Source organism: Jaculus jaculus, chromosome 10 (genome assembly GCF_020740685.1).
Source record: "Jaculus jaculus isolate mJacJac1 chromosome 10, mJacJac1.mat.Y.cur, whole genome shotgun sequence".
Taxonomy (NCBI): Eukaryota; Metazoa; Chordata; class Mammalia; order Rodentia; family Dipodidae; genus Jaculus; species Jaculus jaculus.
Window position 1 is genome coordinate 71,505,079 of NC_059111.1, and position 23,553 is coordinate 71,528,631.

General features: G+C 36.6%; 1 protein-coding gene across 4 annotated transcripts in view; it reads left to right on the top strand.

Annotated features, from left to right (window-relative positions):
• Phf14 (PHD finger protein 14) overlaps positions 1 to 23,553 on the top strand; it is a 152,652-nt gene that overhangs the window by 32,622 nt on the left and 96,477 nt on the right. For all 4 annotated transcript variants that reach the window (XM_045160141.1, XM_045160142.1, XM_004671592.3 and 1 more), the window contains 6 exons: positions 10,671 to 10,817; positions 11,455 to 11,725; positions 12,018 to 12,124; positions 13,392 to 13,487; positions 16,166 to 16,269; positions 17,458 to 17,589. In XM_045160141.1, coding sequence (XP_045016076.1) covers positions 10,671 to 10,817; positions 11,455 to 11,725; positions 12,018 to 12,124; positions 13,392 to 13,487; positions 16,166 to 16,269; positions 17,458 to 17,589 — 857 coding nt within the window. The remainder of the gene's footprint in view (positions 1 to 10,670; positions 10,818 to 11,454; positions 11,726 to 12,017; positions 12,125 to 13,391; positions 13,488 to 16,165; positions 16,270 to 17,457; positions 17,590 to 23,553) is intronic.

The window sequence follows — 23,553 nt, forward strand, 5'->3', positions numbered from 1 at the left end:
TGTTAGATGTCCCCCCTATCATTCATCCCGTGTTTCCTTGAGACAGAGTTTCTTACTGATTATGGAGCTTGGTGTTTTCCTGAGCCTCAGTGATTCTCTGCTTTCTGCTCTCCACAGGACTGAATTACAAGTATTGGTGGTTATGCCCAATTCTTATGTGGGTTCTGGGAAATTGAACTCAAGCAGTCCCAAATCTCAGGCCCTAATGCTTGTAAAGAAAGCGCTTTTAACTGTGGGGCCATATGTCCACTTTGTCAATTTCAAAATTAGTCATAACTTACTGAAAACATATTAACTTTTTTTTCTGACACATAAAACATACTGTTAGGTATTCTAAAACATTAATATACTAACATTAATATACTAGCATTTTATATGAGACTTTGAAATTGTGGGTGAGTGTTTTTCTGTTTTTCTCTAAATAATATTGTTATTCTCTGTTCAGTGATTGATACCAGTCTCTACCATTGTTTTCAATTCCATAGCAATTATTTGTTCAACTTAAGCAACTGTTTTTAGTTTGTATTTTTGGGAGTCATCAAAAGTCTTGAAAGGTACTCTTGAGATTAAAAATTTTTTTAAATATTTTTATTTATTTAAGTATTAGAGATAGAGGGGGAGAGAGACAGTGGAGACATGCCAGGGCCTCTTGCCACTGCAAAAGAACTCCACATGCATGTGCCCTTTTGTGCATCTATCTGGCTTTATATGAGTACTCAGCAGTCAAACTGACAGGTAGGCTTTGTAAGCAAGTGCCTTTAACTACTCAGCCATTTCTCTACCCCCTAAAACTTTTTTTTTTTTTTTTTTTTCCCTGAGGTAAGGTCTTACTCTGGCTTACCTGGAATTCACTATGTAGTTTCAGGGTGGTCTTGAACTCATGCGATCCTTCTACCTCTGCCTCCTGAGTGCTGGGATTAAAGGCCCACCACGCCCGGTCCTAAAACTATTTTTATAACACTATACATGCATTTTGAATTTTTAAAATTCCTTATTCTCATGAGTAATAGTGGAGATTTCGAGAGATTGCATATAAGATAACAAAGTAATATATTACATGTGGAAACTGTTTATTTTTGGCCATCCAGGTAGGCATTAGGAAGAACTGCAAAAATATAGTAGTATCTTTTCTCACTAAATTTTTTTGTAGGTAAATAATAGTTATTTTAATTAAAATACATAGTATTTATTAATACGCCTATTTTAATAAAAACTGAACAGCATTTAAACATTTCTGTTGTATTTTCTCATATGCTATCTATCAGTATAACCCACTTAAATTATTTGGTGCTCACAATAATTTTTGACTATTAAGGAGTCTTAAGAGCCTATCTAGTTAATATTTTAAGTTTTTTTTATATGGACAGGTAACTGAATGCTTATTCAGTATTTTTGCTGTGTGTTTATGATGGCTTTATGGGAGTATGTAAGCTTCTTTTTGTTGAGTTTCTTTTATTGGGTAAAATTTTATCATAAAAATGTTTACTATACTTGTCTTTTTAAGTCCTATGCATATATTTAACAGGCAGGGAATAGATAAAGATAATCTAATGAAGAAAATTTATGAAAAAATATTAGATGAATGTATTTTATTTGCATTTAAATAGATCTTATAGAAAAAATTTTATATTTTTTATTTTTGTTGTTTGTGTATGGTGAGTATACATGTTCATGTGTGAGTGAGCACATATGTACAGGTACTCATGCTCATGTATGCATGTATAGGAAGGCCAGAAATTGACTTCACGTGTCCACTTTAGCTTCACATTTTATTTATTGAGACAGGCTCTGTTATTGCACCCAGAACTTGCCGATGTGGCTAGTATAGCAAACGAGCTAGCTTCTATATTTGCCTTTCCTGTGCTGGATTACAAGTGAGCTACCATGCCTACCTGGCTTTTTTGTGGGTTCTGGGGATCTAAACTCAGATCCTCACATTTGAGTAGCAAGTACCTCATTCATTGAGCCATTTCACCAGCCCAGAAAGTTAAATATATATATCGTGTTTGCAAGGAGAGAAAGAAAGGAGAAAGGGCATGCCAGAGCCTCTTAGCACTGCAAACAAACTCCAGATGCCTGTGCCACTCTGTGCGTCTGGGTTTATGTGGGTACTTAGGAATCAAACCCAGACCTTTAGGCTTTGCAAGCAAGCATCTAAACCATTGAACCATCATTTCAGGCCCCCCAAAATAGATAGATACAGAGATAGATACAGAGATAGGTAATGAGTGTGTGTGTGTGTGTGTGTGTGTGTGTGTGTGTAAGTTATTTATTTATTTGTGTGTGAGAGAGGAAGAGGCAGAAATAAAAAGAGAAAGCATGCCAGGGCCTCTAGCCATTGCAAATGAACTCTAGATACATGTGTCACCCTGTGCATCTGGCTTAACTTGGGTACTGGGGAATCAAACTTGGATCCTTAGGTTTCACAGGCGAGTGCTTTTAACTACTAAGTCATCTCTCTAGCCCCAAAAGTTATATTTTATTTATTTATTTATTTTTAGTTTTCTGAGGTAGGGTCTTATTCTAGCTCAGGCTGACCTGGAATTCACTATGTGGTCTCAAGGTGGCCTTGAACTCATAGTGATCCTCCTACCTCTGCCTCCCAAGTGCTGGGATTAAAGGTGTGTGCCACCACACCTGGCTTCAAATGTTATGTTTTGCACAAGTATCTGTTTTTGTTCTAATCCCTGATTTTGAGGAGCTATGCTTTGAGTCCTGGATGAATATAATATCTTTCATAGCTATTGGTAGATACTGAATTGTAACTGAAGTATATGGTTGTGTGGATCCATGGCTCACACTCTGGGTAATGAACAGAAATGCAGAGGGGCAACTCCGTGGCTCAGAGAACTGCATAAATCCAAGATGAGCACTTCATCAGGGTATTTGTAGAATAAGCTCAGTTGCTACATCTGGAAAATTGAACTTTGTAATCAGGATAGCTCTTTTATAGCCATTTTCTTTCACGGTGTTTTATTTGATATACTTTTAAAAAAATTATGAACTTTATAATATGAACATATTACATATTGGTCATATTCCCATCAGGTTATACTTATATTCCCTGCCACATACACTTAATCTGCTTTTGAATAATTTATATAATCAGTAAATTACCTATATGGCTTAAGTAGGTACATGCTAAATATGTATCAGTTCTGTTTTTCTTTTTTTTTCTTTTTTTTTTTTTTGGTTTTTTGAGGTAAGGTCTCACTCTAGCCCAGGCTGACCTGGAATTCACTGTGAAGTCTCAGGGTGGCCTCAAACTCACGGCGATCCTCCTACTTCTGCCTCCCGAATGCTGGGATTAAAGGTGTGCGCCACCACGCCCGGCTTTTTTTTTTTTTTTGAAGTAGGGTCTTACTCTTGCTTAGGCTGGCCTCGAACTCATGGTGATTCTCCTACCTCTGCTTCCTGAGTGTTAGAATTAAAGACATGTGTCACCACACTTGGCGAGGTTCTCTTTTTTTTTTAATTTTTTTTTTAATTTTTATTTATTTATTTATTTGAGAGTGACAGACACAAGAGAAAGACAGATAGAGGGAGAGAGAGAGAGAATGGGCGCACCAGGGCTTCCAGCCTCTGCAAACGAACTCCAGACGCGTGCGCCCACTCGTGCATCTGGCTAACGTGGGACCTGGGGAACCGAGCCTCGAACCGGGGTCCTTAGGCTTCACAGGCAAGCGCTTAACCGCTAAGCCATCTCTCCAGCCCTCAGTTCTCTTTTTAATATTATATTATAATATATTATTTTTAAATAACTTTTTAGGTTTTTTGTAGTCTAAATTGGGTGCCTGCCCAAGACAGTATTTATACCTGTGTTTCGAATCTCACTTAAAAGAATGAATTTGGAGCTGGGAAAATGGTTCAGTGGGTAAGAGCACTTGCTGGGCAAGCATGAGTACCTACTGTAATCTACAGAATCCACATGAAAAGTCAAGTGTGGCCATGTTTGCCTGTAACCCCAGCACTAAGGGGAGGCAGAGACAGAAGAATCTCTGGGGCTCCCTGGTCAACTAGTTTTAAAAAATGGCAGCTGCAACTTCAGTGAGAGACTGTCTCAAGGAAATAAAGTTAAAGAGTGTTAAAGGAGGACACCAGAAGTTCTCTGGCCTCTGCATATGTGTATACTTGGCATGTGCATTTGCACATGTGCACATACTATACACACATAAAATTAAGTCTGGACTGCTCCAACCAAGTTAAAACATACTAAACTATGGTTGCAAGTGAGCAATTCTTAAACATGTGAAGGCAGGGTATGAATACTTTACTAGAGATGACTGCTAGGCAAGAGATACTTTACCTGAAGAATAATTATTAATAAGAATGGGTCCATTCTTTTTGATCTAACATATGCACTTAAAAAGTGAAAAATAGGCTGCATATGGTGATGCATGCCTATAATCCCAGCACTCAAGAGGCAGAGAGGTAGGAGGATCCTATAAGTTCTGGGCTACCCTGAGACTACATTCCAGGTCAGCCTGGGCTAGAGTGAGACCCTACCTTGAGTAACCAAAACAAAAGTAAAAAGTAGAATTGAATATTATTAAAGTGTTACATAATTATCTAGTGACACTTTTTTTGTTGTTGTTTTTTTGAGGTAAGGGTCTTACTCTAGTCCAGGCTGACATGGAATTCACTCTGTAGTTACAGTGTGGCCTTGAACTCATGGCGATCCTCCTACCTCTGCTTCTCAAGTGAGATCTTGTATAGTCCAGGCTGACCTGGAATTCACTATATACTCGTGACGTGGAACTCACAAAGATTCTCCTACCTCTGCCTTCCAACTGCTGGGATTAAAGGCATGTACCACCACACCCAGCTTAGTCACACATTTTATGTCTTTTAAAAAAAATTAAATTATTTTATTTTATATATATATTATATGACAGGTTATACTCTTTTCTCCCCTTGCACCAGTCCCCATTATCCTGGGGGGGGGGTCCTCCTCAGTGGGATTATGGTATTTACTCTGGGGTTATGAAGGCTTCAATCAGTCCCAGTGGAGAAGGAGGGATGGGGACCATGCCTTAGGGTATTCCTAGGTTGCTCCATGTTCCATTCCAACACCATATGGTGTCTTTGTCAGTAGGGTCTTACCATTAACCTTTGGTGGGTCATCAAGTACTCTGACAGAATTCTTTTTTTGGGAAACCTTGTAGGTCTCTCTGATCAATAGTTCATTGTAGATGTTACCCACGTGCTGGTACTGGGAGTTACAGGTCAGTGCCAAGGGAAAAGAAGGAAGAAATATATAGGTAATATAGAAGAGAAAGAGAGAAACAGGAGAAGATTGAGAATAGTCTTTATCATATCCTCTCCAGGCCCCTGTGAATCAGGTATTCTCTCTTAGCTTCTGATGATGGTTCAACTCTTTAGTATGCCTTTCAGGATGTAGGATTTTATGGTACCATTTCCATTTGGGTCCAGTTTTTGTGTCCTCTGCTCCCCACGCTTACCTCATCATCCCTACTTACCAGTCCTTGAGATATTTATTAGGTATGTCAGCATCATGGGCAGACTTTGGTTAGGAGCCACAGATGAATGAGACCATGCAATGATTATTTTTCTGTGATTGGGTGCATTCTCTGAGAATGATCTATTCCAAGATTGATGATTTTTCCTCAAATTTCATTGTGTTATTTTTCCTTACTTCTGTGTAGAATTCCATCGAGTAGATATACCACATCTTAGTTTTCCATTCATTTAATGATGGATATCTGGGTTGATTCTAGCTCTTAGCTATTATGAATTGAGAAGCTATAAACATGATTGAGCAAATATCTCTGAGCTGAGGTTTGGAGCTTTTAGGATAAATGCCCAGTAAGGGAATAACTGGGTCTATTGTTACCTCTACAGTCATCCTTTTTAGGAGTCTCCATATTCTTTCCATAGTGGTTGTACCAGCTTGCATTCCTGTCAACAGTGAATGAGGGTTCTTATTTCTCCACAACCTCACCAGCATTTATTGTCATTAGATTTTTTAATGTTTGCTATCCTTACTGGGGTAAGTTGGAATCTAATAGTTGTTTCCATTTGCATTTCCTTGATGATTAGGGATGTTGAACATTTTCTTAAGTATGTGTTTGCCATTTGTATTTCTTCCTCTGAGAATTCCCTGTGCAGTTCTCTGCCCCATTTTGTGAGTGGGTTGTTTGACGTTTTATTGGTTAGGTTGAGTTCTTTGTAGATTCTAGAAATTAAGCCTCTGTCCGATGTGTGTCCAGCAAAGATTTTCTCCCATTCTTTGGGAAATCTATTGGCTCTGCTTATTGTTTGTCTGTCTGTGAAAAAGCTTTTCAGCTTCCTGTGATCCCAGTGGTTGAGTGATTGTTTAATTTTTTGAGCTACTGGGGTTTTTTTATTCAGGAAGTCTTTTCCCACTCCTATATCATGGACAGTTTCTCCTATTTTTTCTTTCAGTAGTAGCAAAGTTTCTGGTCTTATGTTGAGGGCTTTGATCTATTTGGACTTGATTTTTGTGCATGGTGAAATGTGTGCATCGAGTTTCAAGTTTCTGCATGTGGTTATCCAGTTTGTCGAGCACCATTTGTTTAAGATGCTTTTTTTTTTTTTTTTCCAGTGTACATTGTTAGGGCCTTTGTCAAATATCAAGCAGCTGTAGTTACTTGACCCAAAGTCTGGGTCCTCAAGTCTGTTCCATTGATCTATGTTCCTGTTTTATGCCAGTACCATGTTGTTTTAATTACCATGGCTTTGTAGTATAGCTTTAGATCAGATATAGTGATGCCTCCAGAGGTGTTTCTTTTGCTGAGGATCTGCTTGGATATTGGAGGCTTTCTGCCATTCCATATGAATTTTGAGATCAGTTTTTTCTGTCTCTGTGAAAAAAAGAGGTTGGGATTTTGATTGGCATTACATTAAATCTACATATTGCTTTTGGTAAGATTGCCATTTTCACAATGTTAATTCTGCCTATCCAGGAACATGCGAGGTCTTTCCATTTTCTCAAACCCTCCTCAATTTCTTTCTTGAGTGTCTTTATGTTTCATTGTAAAGGTTTTTCACTTCTTTGCTTAATGTTATTCCGAGGTATTTTATTTATTTATTTTGTTGCTATTAAAAAGGGGACAGTGACATTTATTTCTTTCTCAGTATCTTTGTTTTTTGCATATAGAAAGGCTGCTGATTTTTGTGCATTGATTTTGTATCTGGCTACTTTACTGAAAGAGTTTATCACCTTTAAGCATTTTGAGATGGAGGTTCCTGGGTCACTTATGTACATATAGAATCATGTCGTCTGCAATTAGGGCTAACTTAATTTCTTCCTTTCCAAATTGTATCCAGATTATTTCTTTCTCCTGTCTTATTGCTTGAGCTAAAACTTCCAGTACTATGTTGAAAAGCAGAGGTGCTTTGACAGGTTTTGATTGATCACCATGTCTGCCACTATTACCCTTGTTGGAGTCAGGTTCTAATGCTGGTAGAAAACACTGAACTAAGAGCAGCTTGTGGGGAAAAAAAAGGTTTATATTGGTTTATACTGGTTTATACACTACAGGGGAAGCTCCGTTTCCCCTGATGGCAGGGGGAAAATGATGGCATGAGCAGAGGGTGGACATCACTTCCTGGCCAATATCAGATGATCAATAGCAACAGGAGAATGTGTCAAACACTGGCAAGGGGAAGCTGGCTATAACACCTGTAAGCTCCTCCCTCCCCAACAATACATTGCCTCGAGGAGGCTTCAGTTTCCAAATTTCCACCAGCTGAGGACCTAGCATTCAGAACACAAGTTTATGGGGATACCAGAATCAAACCTCCACATTCTGCCTCTGGACCCCATATACTGATAACCATTTATGATGTAAAATACAGTGCATTCAGTCCAACTTTAAAACTCCCATAGTTTTTATCAAAATCCCACTGATACTCAAATATGCCCATAGTTCAAGGTCTTTTAACGGAACCACAATACCAAAAAAATAAAACAAACAAAAAAGCTTTAATGGCACAGAATAAGCATCTACCCTGCAAAAGATGACATTGGGCATAGCAAAGAAATATTCAACCAATACAAGATTTAAGCAGGGCAAACATCAAATCTTGTAGCTCCAAGTCCAGCAATTCTAACCACTGACCAGACTCCAAATCATTTCTAACCAGTGATGAAATTCTGAAACTCCTATCTCATCCCTCCAGCTAGGCTATTCATAGTCCTAAAACGTCATCTGATGCTGGCAAACTCTTTTGGCAGGCATCTCTTGGTCCTGGCATCTCCATTGGGTCACCAACTGTAACCCATGGTTCATCCACATGGCTCGATTAAGTCTCCATATAGGTAATCCAACAGTCCTTCTTTGTGCTTCCCATGGCCATTTCTAAAACACAAAACCATGTTGCAAATTCAATGATCTTCTCTTTCCTGCATTTGTTATACTCCATAATAACAGGTGGGCTGCCAATTTGTTAATTCAGGGGGAATAAAGGCAACTTTTAAGAACAGGACACTTCTTCAGCATTCAGACCTCTTCAGAAGACACTGCATTCTTCCTGTTGTCCTAGTGCAGGTCAGCTGACCCAAAATCACTGGTTATAATCTCTCAAACAATTGAACTGAATGGGCAGCAGTTTGAGCCCAAATAATTCAATTTTTTCTGTGCCATTTCCCTCTGCTGTTCAGTCCATCTTTACACAATGCAGCTTTGCACAAGTTCTCAGGACTTAGGCATAACAGCAAGCATCTCACACAGCTGCTTCTAGCCCAGTCTCTATGAAGTTCTTTCTCACCCTCAAACTCCACAGTCCATAGCCTGCCTATCTTGAAGGGTTTTTGTGCTTATTTCTCTCATAATTTCAGAGTTTATCTTACATTAGGTCTTCAATCCATTTGGAGTTGATATTTTTACAGAATCATCGATTAGGATCTAGTTTCATTGACATCATGAGAAGCTTTAATTGGGTCTTTTCCTCTTACTGCTAGCTTGTTGATTGTAAATTAATATGTTCAGATATCATTTTTTCACCTGTTTCATATACTTACTCAACAGGTGTATTGACTTGTTAAAGTGTTTTATATTAATTATAATAGACTATAAAGACAGCAATGAACAAAGCAGGAAAATTGTGTGCTCTTAAACGAGCTTATGTTTGAGTGGCATGTGGGGATAGGGCAGATAATGGCAAAATAAATAAAAATTGTAGTAGTGTGAAGAAATAAAAAACAGGATAAAAACATTTAGGGAGTATGGATGGATATAGGAGAGATCAGAAAGCCTATCTCATATAAGGTAACATTTATTCAAGTAAGTGAGGGAAGTAATGTATGACATGTGGGTAATGGAGAGGCGAGCCTTGTAGGCAGGGGGAATGGCATATGCAAAGGCCCATTGGTGAGAACTTGATTGGTTTGAGGACATCCAAGACTAGCATGGCTGTGACTGACTTAGGGACTGAGGCTGGTGAAAAGGAAGGACTTGAGGCTTTAGCTTCAAGTTAGATGAAATCCATCTTGTATGAAGAGTTAAGTATGGGGTGATTAATGCTTTATAAGGTTCAATTTTTTTTTTTAATTATGTTGACTACAGAGCATAGGGAATGCTTGGGTTAAAGTAGGGAGCTCAGGGGAAACTTACTACAACAGTTTTTTTTTTTTTTTGAGTGGAAGTAATGAGATATAATAGATTTGTGGATATAGATTGTAAAGTAAAGAGGAGCCTGGGCTTCTGGTAATAGTGACTTTACAGTTTACTGAGATAGCGAAAGCTTCAGGAAAAGCATGCCTGTTATAGAAGAAGAAAAATTGAGTATTTTTAGACATGTCGAATTTAAGTTATCTACATTTTTGCATTTTTATGGCCATGTGAAATGATGATTAAGCCCTATTTTGGTAATAAGATACTGAGGCTCTGAAATACTGCATAACTTGCTTAAATTACATAACCACTAAGTGGTAGAGCCTGGCTTTTGTCCATGTTTTGTGATCTTGTACACAGTGCTATACTATGTTATCTGTGCATATTACAATATAAAGTTTCCTAATGTACTTTTTACAATGTTATATAAATGTTACTTACATCAAACTTTAAGGATAGTGTCCGAATTTTAATATTGACAAGTTTATGTCCTCTTAATCTGTTTTCATTAGTAGAATCAGAGCGTCCTTGATAGTAAGTTTAGAATAGCCCCATTTTCTGTGTTAGCTAGTTCTGTATTTTTTGATATGGTGTCGTTTTATTATATTCACCTATACATATTTAAATTTTAATATTTACTGATTATTTCTCCCTAAAATTATTTAAAGTTTTATTGTTTTAAATAGTAAATTTTATTCAAGTATGCAACTTTACCACATACACAAGATTTAATTTTGGAAATTTGAAATTCATAGGACCCTTTATTATTTTGCAGTGCTGGAGGTCAAATCCAGTGTCTGGCCTATGTTATTGCTAGTGTTGTATGACTGGACTACAGTCCAGTCTCAACAAAGCCCTTTAAAGAAAAAGAAAGTGTTAGAAATTTGAGGTATACATTAGATTAAGTTTCTAAATTAATGATCTTATGATATATGAAAGTTACTTTCTCAGTTTTAATAGAAATTGCCATCAGTATGTGATTCTTACAAAATGAAACATTATTGCTACCTGTAGTCTTTTCTAATGAACCATTGAAATAAAAATGTTCATTCCCCCTCTTTTTTTGTATAGGATATAGCAGATCCATTTTTTGCTTACTGTAAGCAACATGCAGATAGGTTAGACAGAAAATGGAAGAGAAAAAACTACTTGGCTCTGCAGTCCTATTGTAAAATGTCTTTGCAAGAGAGAGAAAAACAACTATCCCCAGAAGCACAGGTATGGGCATCCTGCCAAACTCACTATTTCTTTTAAGATTATAACTGTTAGGTCACCTATGCTTGCCAGTGACATGTGATTGACATCTATCTAGATGTGAGCATATGAAATGTAATTATGAGATTTGGTTAATTACCTAAGAAGTAGTTTGTGTTTAAAGTAAATGAGGTGGTTTATTTCTGTATATGTTACTCTTTAGTCAATAGAACATATATAAAGCATATTTTCACATTGAAGTACTGCTCAGTAAAGCAGATATTATATATATTGTCATGTTGAAACATGTTGCTGATAGAAAATGGTTCTATCACTGCAATATTTTGAATAGATCTTGTTTGCTAAACTTCTATGTAAGTTAAATAAATCTGTGGAGAGTATTATAGTTGCTGAGAAGAGAAATGCCAGCTTAAATCATTTCTTCAGTATTCTGACCATAAATAAGGACAATTGTTAGGAGGTATTAATCTCTTTTATTGTAACTCCAGAATTGTACTTTAAACACCATTAACATGTACAGTTACCCTTAGTTATAAGATTGTTGTTACTGCTAACTTTCTCTAAGCTTAGAAATGGGAATCATGAGGAGTATGTTTCATTTTACTTCTTGATAAAATTTGTATGTGCATTTCTTTTGTAGGCAAGAATTAATGCCCGGCTTCAGCAATATCGTGCCAAGGCAGAGCTTGCCCGATCTACCAGACCCCAGGCCTGGGTTCCCCGGGAGAAGCTGCCCAGACCACTCACCAGCAGTGCTTCAGCTATTCGTAAACTGATGCGCAAAGCAGAGTTAATGGGGATCAGTACGGATATCTTTCCAGTGGACAATTCAGACACTAGTTCTAGTGTGGATGGAAGGCGAAAACATAAGCAACCAGCTCTAACTGCTGACTTTGTGAATTACTATTTTGGTCAGTATACACACTGATATGTCTACATTTTCACTGAAAATGATTTGCTAATGAAAATACTTGGCATACTATTAATTTTTTAGAAAAACACATAGGTCAAATCAAGATATTTATATTCCTAATTTGTAGGGCTTTGTAAATTTAGTAGTTGTATTTTCTCAGTGTGCATAAAAGTTTTTAAATAATATAGGCTTATCCATATGAACACCTGTGACTAGTTGCTTTCTTTGTATATGTTGTATATCAGTTTTTATTTTATGCTAAAATAAAATTGGATATTTAATTTAAATAGAGAGAAATATGCGCATGATTCAAATTCAGGAAAATATGGCTGAACAAAAGAATATAAAGGATAAATTAGAGAATGAGCAAGAAAAGCTTCATGTAGAATATAATAAGGTAAGTTGGCTACGAAATGCATAGGATAGTAGATCTTGTTATTCTTTTGTGATTTTTATGGAATTTGTATTTTATTTTGTAATTACAGAGTTTTTAGGATCTTTTCTAGTCTTTCATTATCGTCATCCTCCTCCTCATCACTTACTGAGTACTTTCTATATGCCCCGGGTACAGGTCTGATCTCTTTACATGTACTTCCTCATGTAATCCTCTTTGACTTTGCAGTGTAGGTTATGATTACTGCTCTCATTATCAGGGTGAAGATAATTTTTCCATGTACACATAGTAATCAAATCTCAGAGTTAGGGTTTTAGGCTAACATTGCTAATTCCATTCTTTTTCTTTTAATTTTATTTTATAAAACAGTATACTCTTCTATCCCTTTGCTCCCATGTCCATTTCCCTGACAGCCCTCCTCTCTGTTGTAGTTGGTATTTACTGTGGAGTCATGAAGGCATCAGTCAGTCTCTGGGGAATGGGAGGGGACTGGGACAATGCCTCAGGGTGTTCATACCTACTCTGTGCCTCTTACTAACTTTTCACCCCTCTTTGAGCTATGGCAGGCCTGTGCTCACTCCATTTTTTATTGCTAACTACACACAGTAATAGAATTTCTCTTTCTGCATTTGTAAAAACATGTAAAAGCCTAGTTTTAAATACTGTTTTAATCTTAAATTGTATTGTAATGCTACTTTTGATAAAAAATACTTTCAACTTACGTTTTTATTCTTCTTCCTATGAAATATATAAAGACGTGGCCGAAATGTTTGAAACTAAGTAACATAAACAAATAAAATTAATATCAAATTATTATTAGAAAACACTGTAAATGTTAAAAAAATTAATAGAAAGTAAAACTCAGTAATTAACCACATTGTAGTGAAAAGACTACTGGGATTAAAGTCACATGGAAATTCTTGATAAATATGTTCTTGACCAAGAACTGCTGTAACTCTTAGTTTTCTCATGAGGAAAGTGATCTTAATAGAGATAAGACAAAGTATATGTGTAATTTTGTACCCAGCTAGGACATGTATAATAAAATGAGTAGCTATCATCATTACTATCATAACATAACATCATAACACACAAGGCTCATATTATGTTGATGAGACTAAGGAATATTAGCTTTGTCTCTTGATAGTGCTGTGACTAAAATTATGTTAAGTGTATAGAATACAAATGTAGATGATCTTGGATGCTCATTGATAAATTACTTAAATTTCCACATAAAGAAGTTTACTAAGTGGACTTACTCACTTTGTAGCTGTGTGAATCTTTAGAAGAACTACAAAACCTTAATGGGAAACTTCGAAGTGAAGGGCAAGGGATATGGGCCTTACTAGGCCGAATCACAGGGCAGGTAAGTTTCTTTCCAATTCCTTATTCAGTTCTTGGCTTTGTATATTAGTTTTTTAAAAAGACCATATTTATGACTATGTAATTTCACTAAATGAAGAATTCTATTTGGTTAGAGTGTAATCATTTGAGATAATGATTTCTATCTGAAATACGTCCAAGAGCACTGGAAGCTACCTACTGAAAATCTGTAGCTTACAATGGCTTCTTCAATGTGATGGGCTGAGATGTGAGCACAAGTTACTGTGCTGTAGCCTTTCTTTTAACTTAGCACCTTTAGTATCTTTGTCATAGTTTTTCAGTTGGATTTAAAATTTTAAAAGGCAACCAGAGAGATTCATTTTTCTGTTAATTTGTTTTTCAGCTGCAGAAGAATTGGATTTTGAAACTTAAATGTTACAGTTTGTTTTTTCCCCTAACATTCATTAGTAACTATTTTTGTAATTAATGGGGAACAAAACAAAAGAAATTAAGCCAGTTTAAGTTCTTGGTGTTGAAAAGAAGAAAATTAAAACAATGGATTTTTTTATTCCATTGTATATAAAAATAATAAATTAAGAATATTTGCAAATAATTTCAGTTACATTTTTTTTAAATTTTTATTTATTTATTTGAGAGCGACAGACCCAGAGAGAAAGACAGGTAGAGGGAGAGAGAGAGAATGGGCGCGCCAAGGCTTCCAGCCTCTGCAAACGAACTCCAGACGCGTGCGCCCCCTTGTGCATCTGGCTAACGTGGGACCTGGGGAACCGAGCCTCGAGCCGGGGTCCTTAGGCTTCACAGGCAAGCGCTTAACTGCTAAGCCATCTCTCCAGCCCTCAGTTACATTTTTAAAGAATGTATGTCTGATGGAGGCCCACTGATTGTGGATCTTTCCTATAAAAGTATTTTATTTGCATAGGAAGCTTTTCAGAGTTTCATTTTTCATCATATGTTTTTCAAATATTTATAAAGAATCAGTGTTATAATACAATCCTTACAGTTATAAAGTAATAGGTGCTAATTTGTACTCTGCTAGCTTTCAACACACTTATTTTGAGAACAGAGTGTGTGTATAAGTGGCCTGTACTATAAGGAGTAATTGATCTTCAAAGGTTACAATGAAGAGTTGCCTTTGCGGCTGGAGAGATGGCTTAGTGGCTAACGTGCTTGCCTGCAAAGCCAAAGTACCCTGGTTCGACTCTCCAGGACCCAAGTAAGCCAGATGCACAAGGTGGCACATGTATCTGGAGTTTGTTTGCAGTGGCTGGAGGCCCTGGCGTGCCCATTCTTTCTCTTTCTCTCTCTCTCTCTGCCTTTTTCTCCCTCCCAAATAAATAAATAAATATATTTTTTAAAAGAGTTGCCTTTGGAAAAATTAGCCTTTGTGCTTGTTGATTGGTTGCTGATGTCTTTTTGAAATATTGTTACATTTGATATTTTGAGAAGGCAGTGCTGAATGCAAAATGTTATTTGCCAATCTATTATTTTATTTTGGCTTGATTTGTTAGTATTTCTCATAAACCTCTCATATAAAATATTTTCCATGAAACATCTTTTCATTTATTAAATAACTTTTCACAGATGCTAGCAAATTTCTTTGTGTAAATGTAAAATATACAGGAATAGAATTCACTTGTACCATTTGTGTGCTACTTTTTCCAGTTGGCTGAACAGATGTGAGCCTACTGGACTATTAGGAAATGACTCTGATAGATGGTTCCTGTCTAAGAAGCTAGCATGTTACAGATTTGTAGAAACCCAAAGAGAATGTCATCTCCTTTGCTAGAGAGTTTGGTCCAATAAATATAATTTTTCTAGTTAACTTATGGAACATCATTATAGTGCAGTTGTTGAGGAAAATACATAGCATTGATATCCTTTTTGCTGAGTGTATTGCGTTACGATTTAATTATCTTTCTGCTTGTGTTTGCTTGTCTTTCAGTTTTTAAGCCAGAGGTATATAGTTTTCGTAGTGCTTAAGTTGCTCAGAACTTATGAAAGTGTGTAATTAGAGGTTTCTAATAAAAATGTTAATGTTGGGCTGGAGAGATGGCTTAGCGGTTAAGCACTTGCCTTTGAAGCCTAAGGACCCCGGTTCAAGGCTCGATTCCCCAGGACCCACATTAGCCAGATGCACAAGGGGGCTCACGTATCTGGAGTTTGTTTGCAGTGGCTGGAGACCCTGGCCTGCCCATTCTCTCTCTTTCTATCTGCCTCTTTCTCTCTCTGTCTGTTGCTTTCAAATAAATAAATTAAAAATAAATAAAATTAAAAATATGCTAATGTTAGGGCTGGGGAGATGGCTAAGTGGTTAGGTTGCTTGCCCATGACTCCTAGGAACTCATGTTTGAATCTCCAGGTCCCATGTTCTCAGGCACAGTGATGTAAGTGTGCAATGTCACACATGCGCACAAAGTGGCACACACATCTGGAGTTTGTTTGCAGTGGCTGAAGGTTCTGGCATGCCCACCATCTCTCTCTGCCTCTCTCCCTCTCTCTCTCTTTGTCAAAAAAAAAAAAAAAAGAGTAAATATTAGACAAATCCTTACTTTCATTTTTGCCAACATCATAGCCAGATAGCCATTAAAACAGATTTACCCCTCACAGTCTTAGCATACTTAGTTGGCATGTGTGACCAGTAGAGGAAAATGTTGCCTTGTGTCTTTAAAACAGTATATATACATGTGTTCAAATCAATAGAAGTTGAATGTTCCGGCAATTTTACGAGCACCCAAGGAGAGAAAACCAAGCAAAAAAGAAGGAGGCACACAAAAGACATCTACTCTTCCTACAGTGCTTTATAGGCAAGTAATGAAGGTGGAACAAAATAATATTGTACAGACATTGAGAGTATACTATGCCCATATGAGAATTGAATTGCATTTAAGGTTTATTTTATCAAAATGTTTTCTATGTAGAATAATGAAATACGTTTTTGTTCATTAAACTTATAATAATGAATTATGTTTACCAATATAATATATAAGTGGGCAGTTATATTTTACTTGAATGAATTAAAAGTTTTGTTTTTATGTAGTGATAGATTTATAACTGCAGCCTATTTTCTTTGTAGCTAGTGCATATTTCTTAAACATTGTATATTTCAGTTTGTATGCACCTTTTTTCTCCATGCTCACTTGTAGTCATATTATTTACTGAGTAATCTTTCTCTTTACTTTCTGGGTTAACATCAATTGGCATTTGTTTTTTTGAGGTAGGGTTTCGGTCTAGCGCCAGGATGACCTGGAATTCACTGTCTCAGTCTGGCCTTGAAGTCACAATGATCCTTCCAAGTGCTGGAATTCAATGTGTACACCACCATGCCTAGCTTACTCGGCATGTTTTAAGGCTCAAGATAGATCTGGAAAAGAGACTTATGTACAGACACATTTTATTTATAAGTTGAAGGTTCTGGAAAAAGCTTACAATCAGTTATAGAAAATGAACTTGTTTGTAAAATAATTTCTTTTGACTTTCAAAGTGGTTTTCAATTTGTAGAATTTCCTTTCATTTTGTTTTTGTAAAGAAAAGTTGAACTAATATTAAGTGGGCTTTATGTAATAAAGTTAAAGCTGTTGTCAATATTACTTTAAATATTCCCTTCATTGAAAGGTTTGGTTTTAGTAAATTGTAAGTTTTTATTAAGATCTAAGCTATTTTTCAAAAAAAATTTTTCAAAACTGTTACTGATACTGTGAATGGATGTATGTTGTTAAAAAAGTAATTTATCACCAGGTGCTATACTATGTATCTGTAATCCAAGAACTCAGGAGGATAAGTCCAGAGGACCTTGAATTCATGGCTAGCCTATGTTGCATAGCAGGATTCTGACTAAAAGGACTAAAATCAAAATAAAACGAAAGCATCGTTACAAGGGGAAAAAATATTCAGTTGGTCAGAAGGAAAATTTTAAAGTTTTAAAAAATGTTATAATTAAACTGTGCTTCACTATGAAAATTAGCCTAATCCTCATTTGTTACTTTTATTAACAGTTGTGGAATTTGTAAGAAGAACCATGACCAGCATCTTCTGTTACTGTGTGATACCTGTAAACTGCATTACCATCTTGGATGTCTTGATCCTCCTCTTACAAGGATGCCAAGAAAGACCAAGAACAGTTACTGGTAAGTACACTGGACTCCAGACTCAGTGTAACCAGCTCCCTCCTTCCTGCTGCTATGACTTCGCTGTGATGATGCGCTGTGCACTTGAACTCTGAGCCAAAACAAACTCCTTCATCATAGTTGCTTTGTCCTGTATTTTTCTCAGTAACAAAAAAGTAGCTAATAGTCAATCTTCAAGATTCTAGTAGGCTAAGAATTTTCTCAAAATTTCAGTTTGTCTTCAATAGAAGTAGAGAAGAACCAATCTTAATATTCATATTGAAGCATTGAAGATGCTGAATTGTCAAAGCAATCCTGAACAACAACAACAAAATAATAATTCTGGGGGCTGGAGAGATTGCTTAGTGGTTAAGGCACTTGCCTGTGAAGGCTAAAGACCCAAATTCAATTCCCCAGTACCCACATAAGCCATATATATGCACATGGTGGTGCATGCGTCTTAGAGTTCATTTGCAATGGCTTGAGGCCTTAGCTTGCCTATGCTCTCTTTTTCTTTCAAATATATACATAAGTAAATAAAACTTAAAAAAAATTCTAGAGATATCACCATACATGATTTCATGTTAAACAAATGTTTTATTAAAGCTTATAATATCTGTAATGCGTTTTCTCATTTCCTTACTTTTAATTCATTTCCTTAGGGTTTTTTTTTTTTTTTGAGGCAAGCACAACAGCTGTGTGTGTGTGTGTGTGTGTATGTATGTGTGTGTGTGTGTGTGTTTATTTTTATTTATTTATTTGAGAGTGACAGAGAGAGAGAGAGAAAGAGAGAGAGAGAGAGAGAATGGGCACACCAGGGCCTCCAGCTACTGCAAATGAACTCCAGATGCATGCGTCACCTTATGCATCTGGCATCTGGTTTACGGGGGTACTGGGGAATCAGGTCTTAACCTGGGATCCTTAGGATTCAGAGGCAAGCACTTAACTGCTAAGCTATCTCTCCAGTATCCGCCCATTTTTTATGAGAGAGAAAGAAAGAGAAAAGTGGCACTCCAGGGTGTCTACCCACTACAGTCGAACTCTAAATGCGTATGCCTCCTGTGCACGTGTGCAACATTGCAGGCTTGTGTCACTGTATGTCTGGCTTACGTGGGACTTGGAGAGTAGAACATGAGTCCTTAGGCTTTACAGGCAAGTGCCTTAACCGCTAAGTGATCTCTGTAGCCCCCATTTCCCTAGTTTTAATTCAAGGAGTTGATTTAGTTGTATCTTTTAATTCAAGACTGATATTGGAAGGAGAATACAAGCAATGTAAAACTGTGATATAAGCAAATGCAAAATACCTTCTCAGTTTAGAACAGACAAAACTCCAGTCTTTGAAATGTAATCTGTTCAAAAGGTCTGTGTACACAAGATTTATTTTATGTTGTGAGCCTAATTTTGATGATTTTATTAGGAAGTAATATCTTGTTTTTATGTTGTAAGAACACTCTCAAATAAATAAATTAAAAACTAAAAAAAAAAAAAAGAAAACTGAGTAACCATTGCTTCTACCCATCTTTTCCCCTATTGTTTGTTCTGTGACACTATATTGTTGGTAGTTTAAAATTTTCTTCAATCTGTCCATTTACATTATTGTCACTCCCTATCCATGATAAGTCTTAATGAGAAATTTTAGCTTTTCAGATGGGACAGTTACTATATATAAAATAATATGCATCTGAAACTGCTAAGTTTTTTTTTTTTTTTTTTTGTCTGCTATAAACACTGCAAAAAGAACAAATTTAGAAGTTTAGTTAATGGGTTTTCCTGTTCTGCAAGAGACATTGCCATCATTCATACATGGGAGGGATGGTATGTGATGTGATGCGATGGTAACTGAGAAAGTCTTACCTTTTCTCTAAAAAGAGGGGCAAGATAGAACAAACAAAACCAGCTATAGCGTGGGATCCTGAATTTTTCTTGAAGATTGAGGTGTAGTTTCTGCAAGGGGGTAGAAGTAAACCATGAATTATATGTAATAATTGGAAAATAGTGTTACCACTTTGATTATATTTAACATAAATCCTTTTTCTTTGATTTATTCAAATAATTCTCTAAATTAACACTTCCCTGCCTTAGCACTATTATACAGTAAAAATATTTAAAAGTGTATGATACTAGAGATGGGGAAAACTGGGCAAATTGAAAAAAATCTCTTTGGTTCTTTTGCATAAATGCTCAACATGGATTTTTATAGTTTATCCATTGTACTTTTTTTTTTTTTCTTTGGAGGTAGGGTCTCACTCTAGCCCAGGCTGACCTGGAATTTGCTATGTAGTCTCAGGATGGCCTCAAACTGATGGGGATTCTCCTACCTCTGCTTCCTGAGGGCTGGGATTAAAGGTGTATGCCACCATACTTGGCTCTTGTTTTGATGACATCAGTTATAATGCCATTTTTCATAAAAATTACAAATTATAGAACTTAGACTATAGTAAGCAAATATATCATTAGATGAGTTTCACTAATAAATTCAAAGATAATAGTTTTGTAGGTTCTTAAAAGAATCCAAGTAAGTTTTTTGACGTGTGTGTGCATGCATCTGTCTTCGTATGCATGGGGAGCATATGTGCATCATGGCATGTGTGCGGAGGTCAGAGGACAACCTAGGGATGTTGTTCTCACCTTCCACCTTATTTGAGATAAGGGTCTCCTGCTTTACCACTGCAAATGCCAGACTAGCTGGCCTTGAGATTTGGGAATCTCCTGATTACTTCCTATTGCCTTAGGTATGTTCACTTCACAGATGGGTGTGTTACTTACATTTGGCTTTCTATGAGTTCTGGAGATCTCTAGTCATCAGGCATGTGCAGCAAATATTTTTAATCACACTGATCCATCTCCTCAACACTGTGTTTGACATTTTGAAGATAATCCTGACTTTGTCTCAAAATCTTTTTGGTTCTATTGAATTGAATAGGCTGCAGCTTTATCTTAGGTTATTATTTCATTGGCTCTTATGTGCTGACTAATGTTTCAGAAGTGTAGGTAAGGTACCTTTATTTTTAAAACTTTTTATGTATATGTGTAGGTGCATATGTGTGTGGGTATGTGCATGTAGAATCCAGGGGACAACCTTTGGTGTCATCCTCAGTGATACTGTCCACCTCCTTGGACACATAATCTCTGATGTGTCTGAAACTCACCAGTTAGGTTAGGCTAGCTGGCTAGTGATTCCCAGTGCTCTGGTGACAGCACAACACCGTAGGTACTGGAGATTGAACTCAGATACTCATGCTTGCAAGGTGATCTCTTTACCATCTGAACTATCTCCCCAGCCTGCCTGTCTGTTGGCATCTCAAAGAATATTTATAAGGTAGACACTACAGTGGTTGATAGATTGTGTTAAAGAGATGTGGTATCTATGTACATGTGACATGAATCATATAGCAGTTTCCTTGAAGTTTGAAACAGTGAGGTCTTATTGGTAGTTACAAGGTTCTCTTGATTTTTCTGAGTTGTTCAATGTCTTGGAGGTTTAGGGCGTAATATTTCTGTTGTTGGGGTGTTGCAGAGCAAATTTCTTTGTTACTTAAATGTATTATTTTTGTTAGGAATGGCATTGAGCATAATTCCAGAATGTTGTAGTGATGAGTAATAGTTATAAAAAAGAGAAATGAAACAAAATATTTCCTTTTTGGGGTGGGAGGTTTGAGGTGTGGTCTTGTTGTAGCCCAAGCTGACCTAAAATTCAAAATGTAGTCTCAGGGTGAACTTGAACTGACAGAAATCCTGCTACCTTGCTGGGATTGCCGTCATCATTTTTAAAAGGACACAATGATTCACACAAAAGTACTTGTTTCTGTATCTTGAGAATTGATATATTTTTTTAAGTGGATTGCAGTGTTTAAGAAACATTCACGACATTTCATTCAATCTGTATACACAAGGGATTAATTTAGTTGCATATTTTAAAGCTGAGAAGCTGAGCAGTTGGTTCTTTTTGCAACATAATTTTATATCTTAGGTATATATATTTTTAAATGGCTGTGGTGGGCTGGAGAGATAGCTTAGCGTTTAAGTGCTTGCCTGTGAAGCCTAAGGATCCTGGTTTGAGGCTCAACTCCCCAGGACCCCTGTTAGCCAGATGCATAAGGGGGCGCACGCATCTGGAGTTTGTCTGCAATGGCTGGAGGCCCTGGAGGTCCAGGCGCGCCCATTCTCTCTCTCTCTCTCCCTCTCTCTCTCCCCCTGCCTCTTTCTCCGTCTGTCACTCTAAAATAAATAAATAAAAATAATAAACAAAAAATTTAAATGGCTGCGGTGCTTTACTATTTTTAGAAATATCTAACATTTCTGGGGGTTTCATAACTTAGTTTTTCTAGTAGATTTTTTTCAGAATATATTCACCATTCTGATTCTAGGTTTTTGTCAGATATTTACTTCCTGCTTTATTGATTTGTGATATTTTCATTTGGGATGAATGCAAGAACAATTTAGTGTATTTGCAGGTTAGGTTTATGTTTATTTTGGAGGTAACTTTACATCTAAGGAATAAAGTGCCTGGTTGAGCTAGCATAAGAATTTCTAAGTAATACATTAGAAATACATTAGAAAATTCATCTCTGTGGTTCTCTTCTGGTCATTTTTTCCTTTGTTCAGCTAATATTTTGCTATCATATTATGCTTAAATGGGAATTTTAAAGTATTTAACATTTTAGTTTCTAATTTATATTTTAGCAGTTAATGTTTGGTTAATTGCATTAACCAAACAAATAACACTCATACTTTAAAGCTGTTACTTTAACTTGGATATCAAGTTTTCAATATTGAGTAAAAGATACAAATTTTGATGAGGTAGGAATTAAATGATAAAGCTTTAAAATATCTAATGAAACATTAGTTATAATCTGAGGTACTTATATAACACATGTAAAATAATGTAAAATGATTTTATTATTATATGGTGATTACTACTATAAATTAGACTTTTGCAAAATTACCCTTTATTGTTTTCTGTTTTTTTTTTTTTTTTTTTTTTTTTTTCGAGGTAGGGTTTCACTCTGTCCAGGCTGACCTGGAATTAACTCTGTCATCTCAGGGTGGCCTTGAACTCATGGCAATCCTCCTACCTCTGCCTCGCGAGTGCTAGGATTAAAGGCGTGCGCCACCACGCCCGGCTTCCTGTCATGACTTTTTGCCTTGCCTCAGATCCACAGCAATAGAGCCAACTGACCATGGGCTAGGACATTTGATGGCCAAAATAAACCTTATCTCCATCTGGGATTAAAGGCGTGCGCCACCACGCCCGGCTGCTTTCTGTTTTTTATTATAATTTTTTGTTTGTTTTTTTTGTTTTCCAAGGTAGGGTCTCACTCTAGCTCAGGCTGACCTGGAATTCACTATGTAGTCTCAGGGTGCCCTCAAACTCATGGCGATCCACATACCTCTGCCTTCCGAATGCTGGAATTAAAGGTGTGTGTCACCATGCCTGGCTTGTTCTATAATTTTAAGGTAGGGTCTCACTCTAGCCCAGGCTCACCTGGAATTTTCTCTGTGGTTCTAGGCTGGCTTTGAACTCCAGATCATCCCCCTACTTTTGCCTCCTGAGTGTTGGGATTAAAGGCATGTGCTACCATGCCTGTCTAAAATTACTTTTTTTTTTTTTTCGGGGGCAGGGGCTCAAGGTAGGGTCTTTCTTTAGCCCAGGCTGGTCTGGAATTCACTATGTATTCTCAGGTTGGCCTGAAACTCATAGTGGGCCTTCTACCTCAGTCTCCCAAGTGCTGGGATTCATGGTATACCCCACCATGCCTTGCTAAAATTACTTTTTGATCATTCTTTTGAATTAACTTTAAAGAATATGAATATTAAACTTTAATAACACATATGTTTTTGAGATGGATAATGATAAATGTCAATATAAACTTTTCTAGGTATTGATTTGCAATAGAAAAATCTTAGATTTTCCTGTTTTTTTCAACATTCTGTAGACTTCCCATATCATTTTCTTAAGGGAATATGTTTTCTATAGTTTGACAC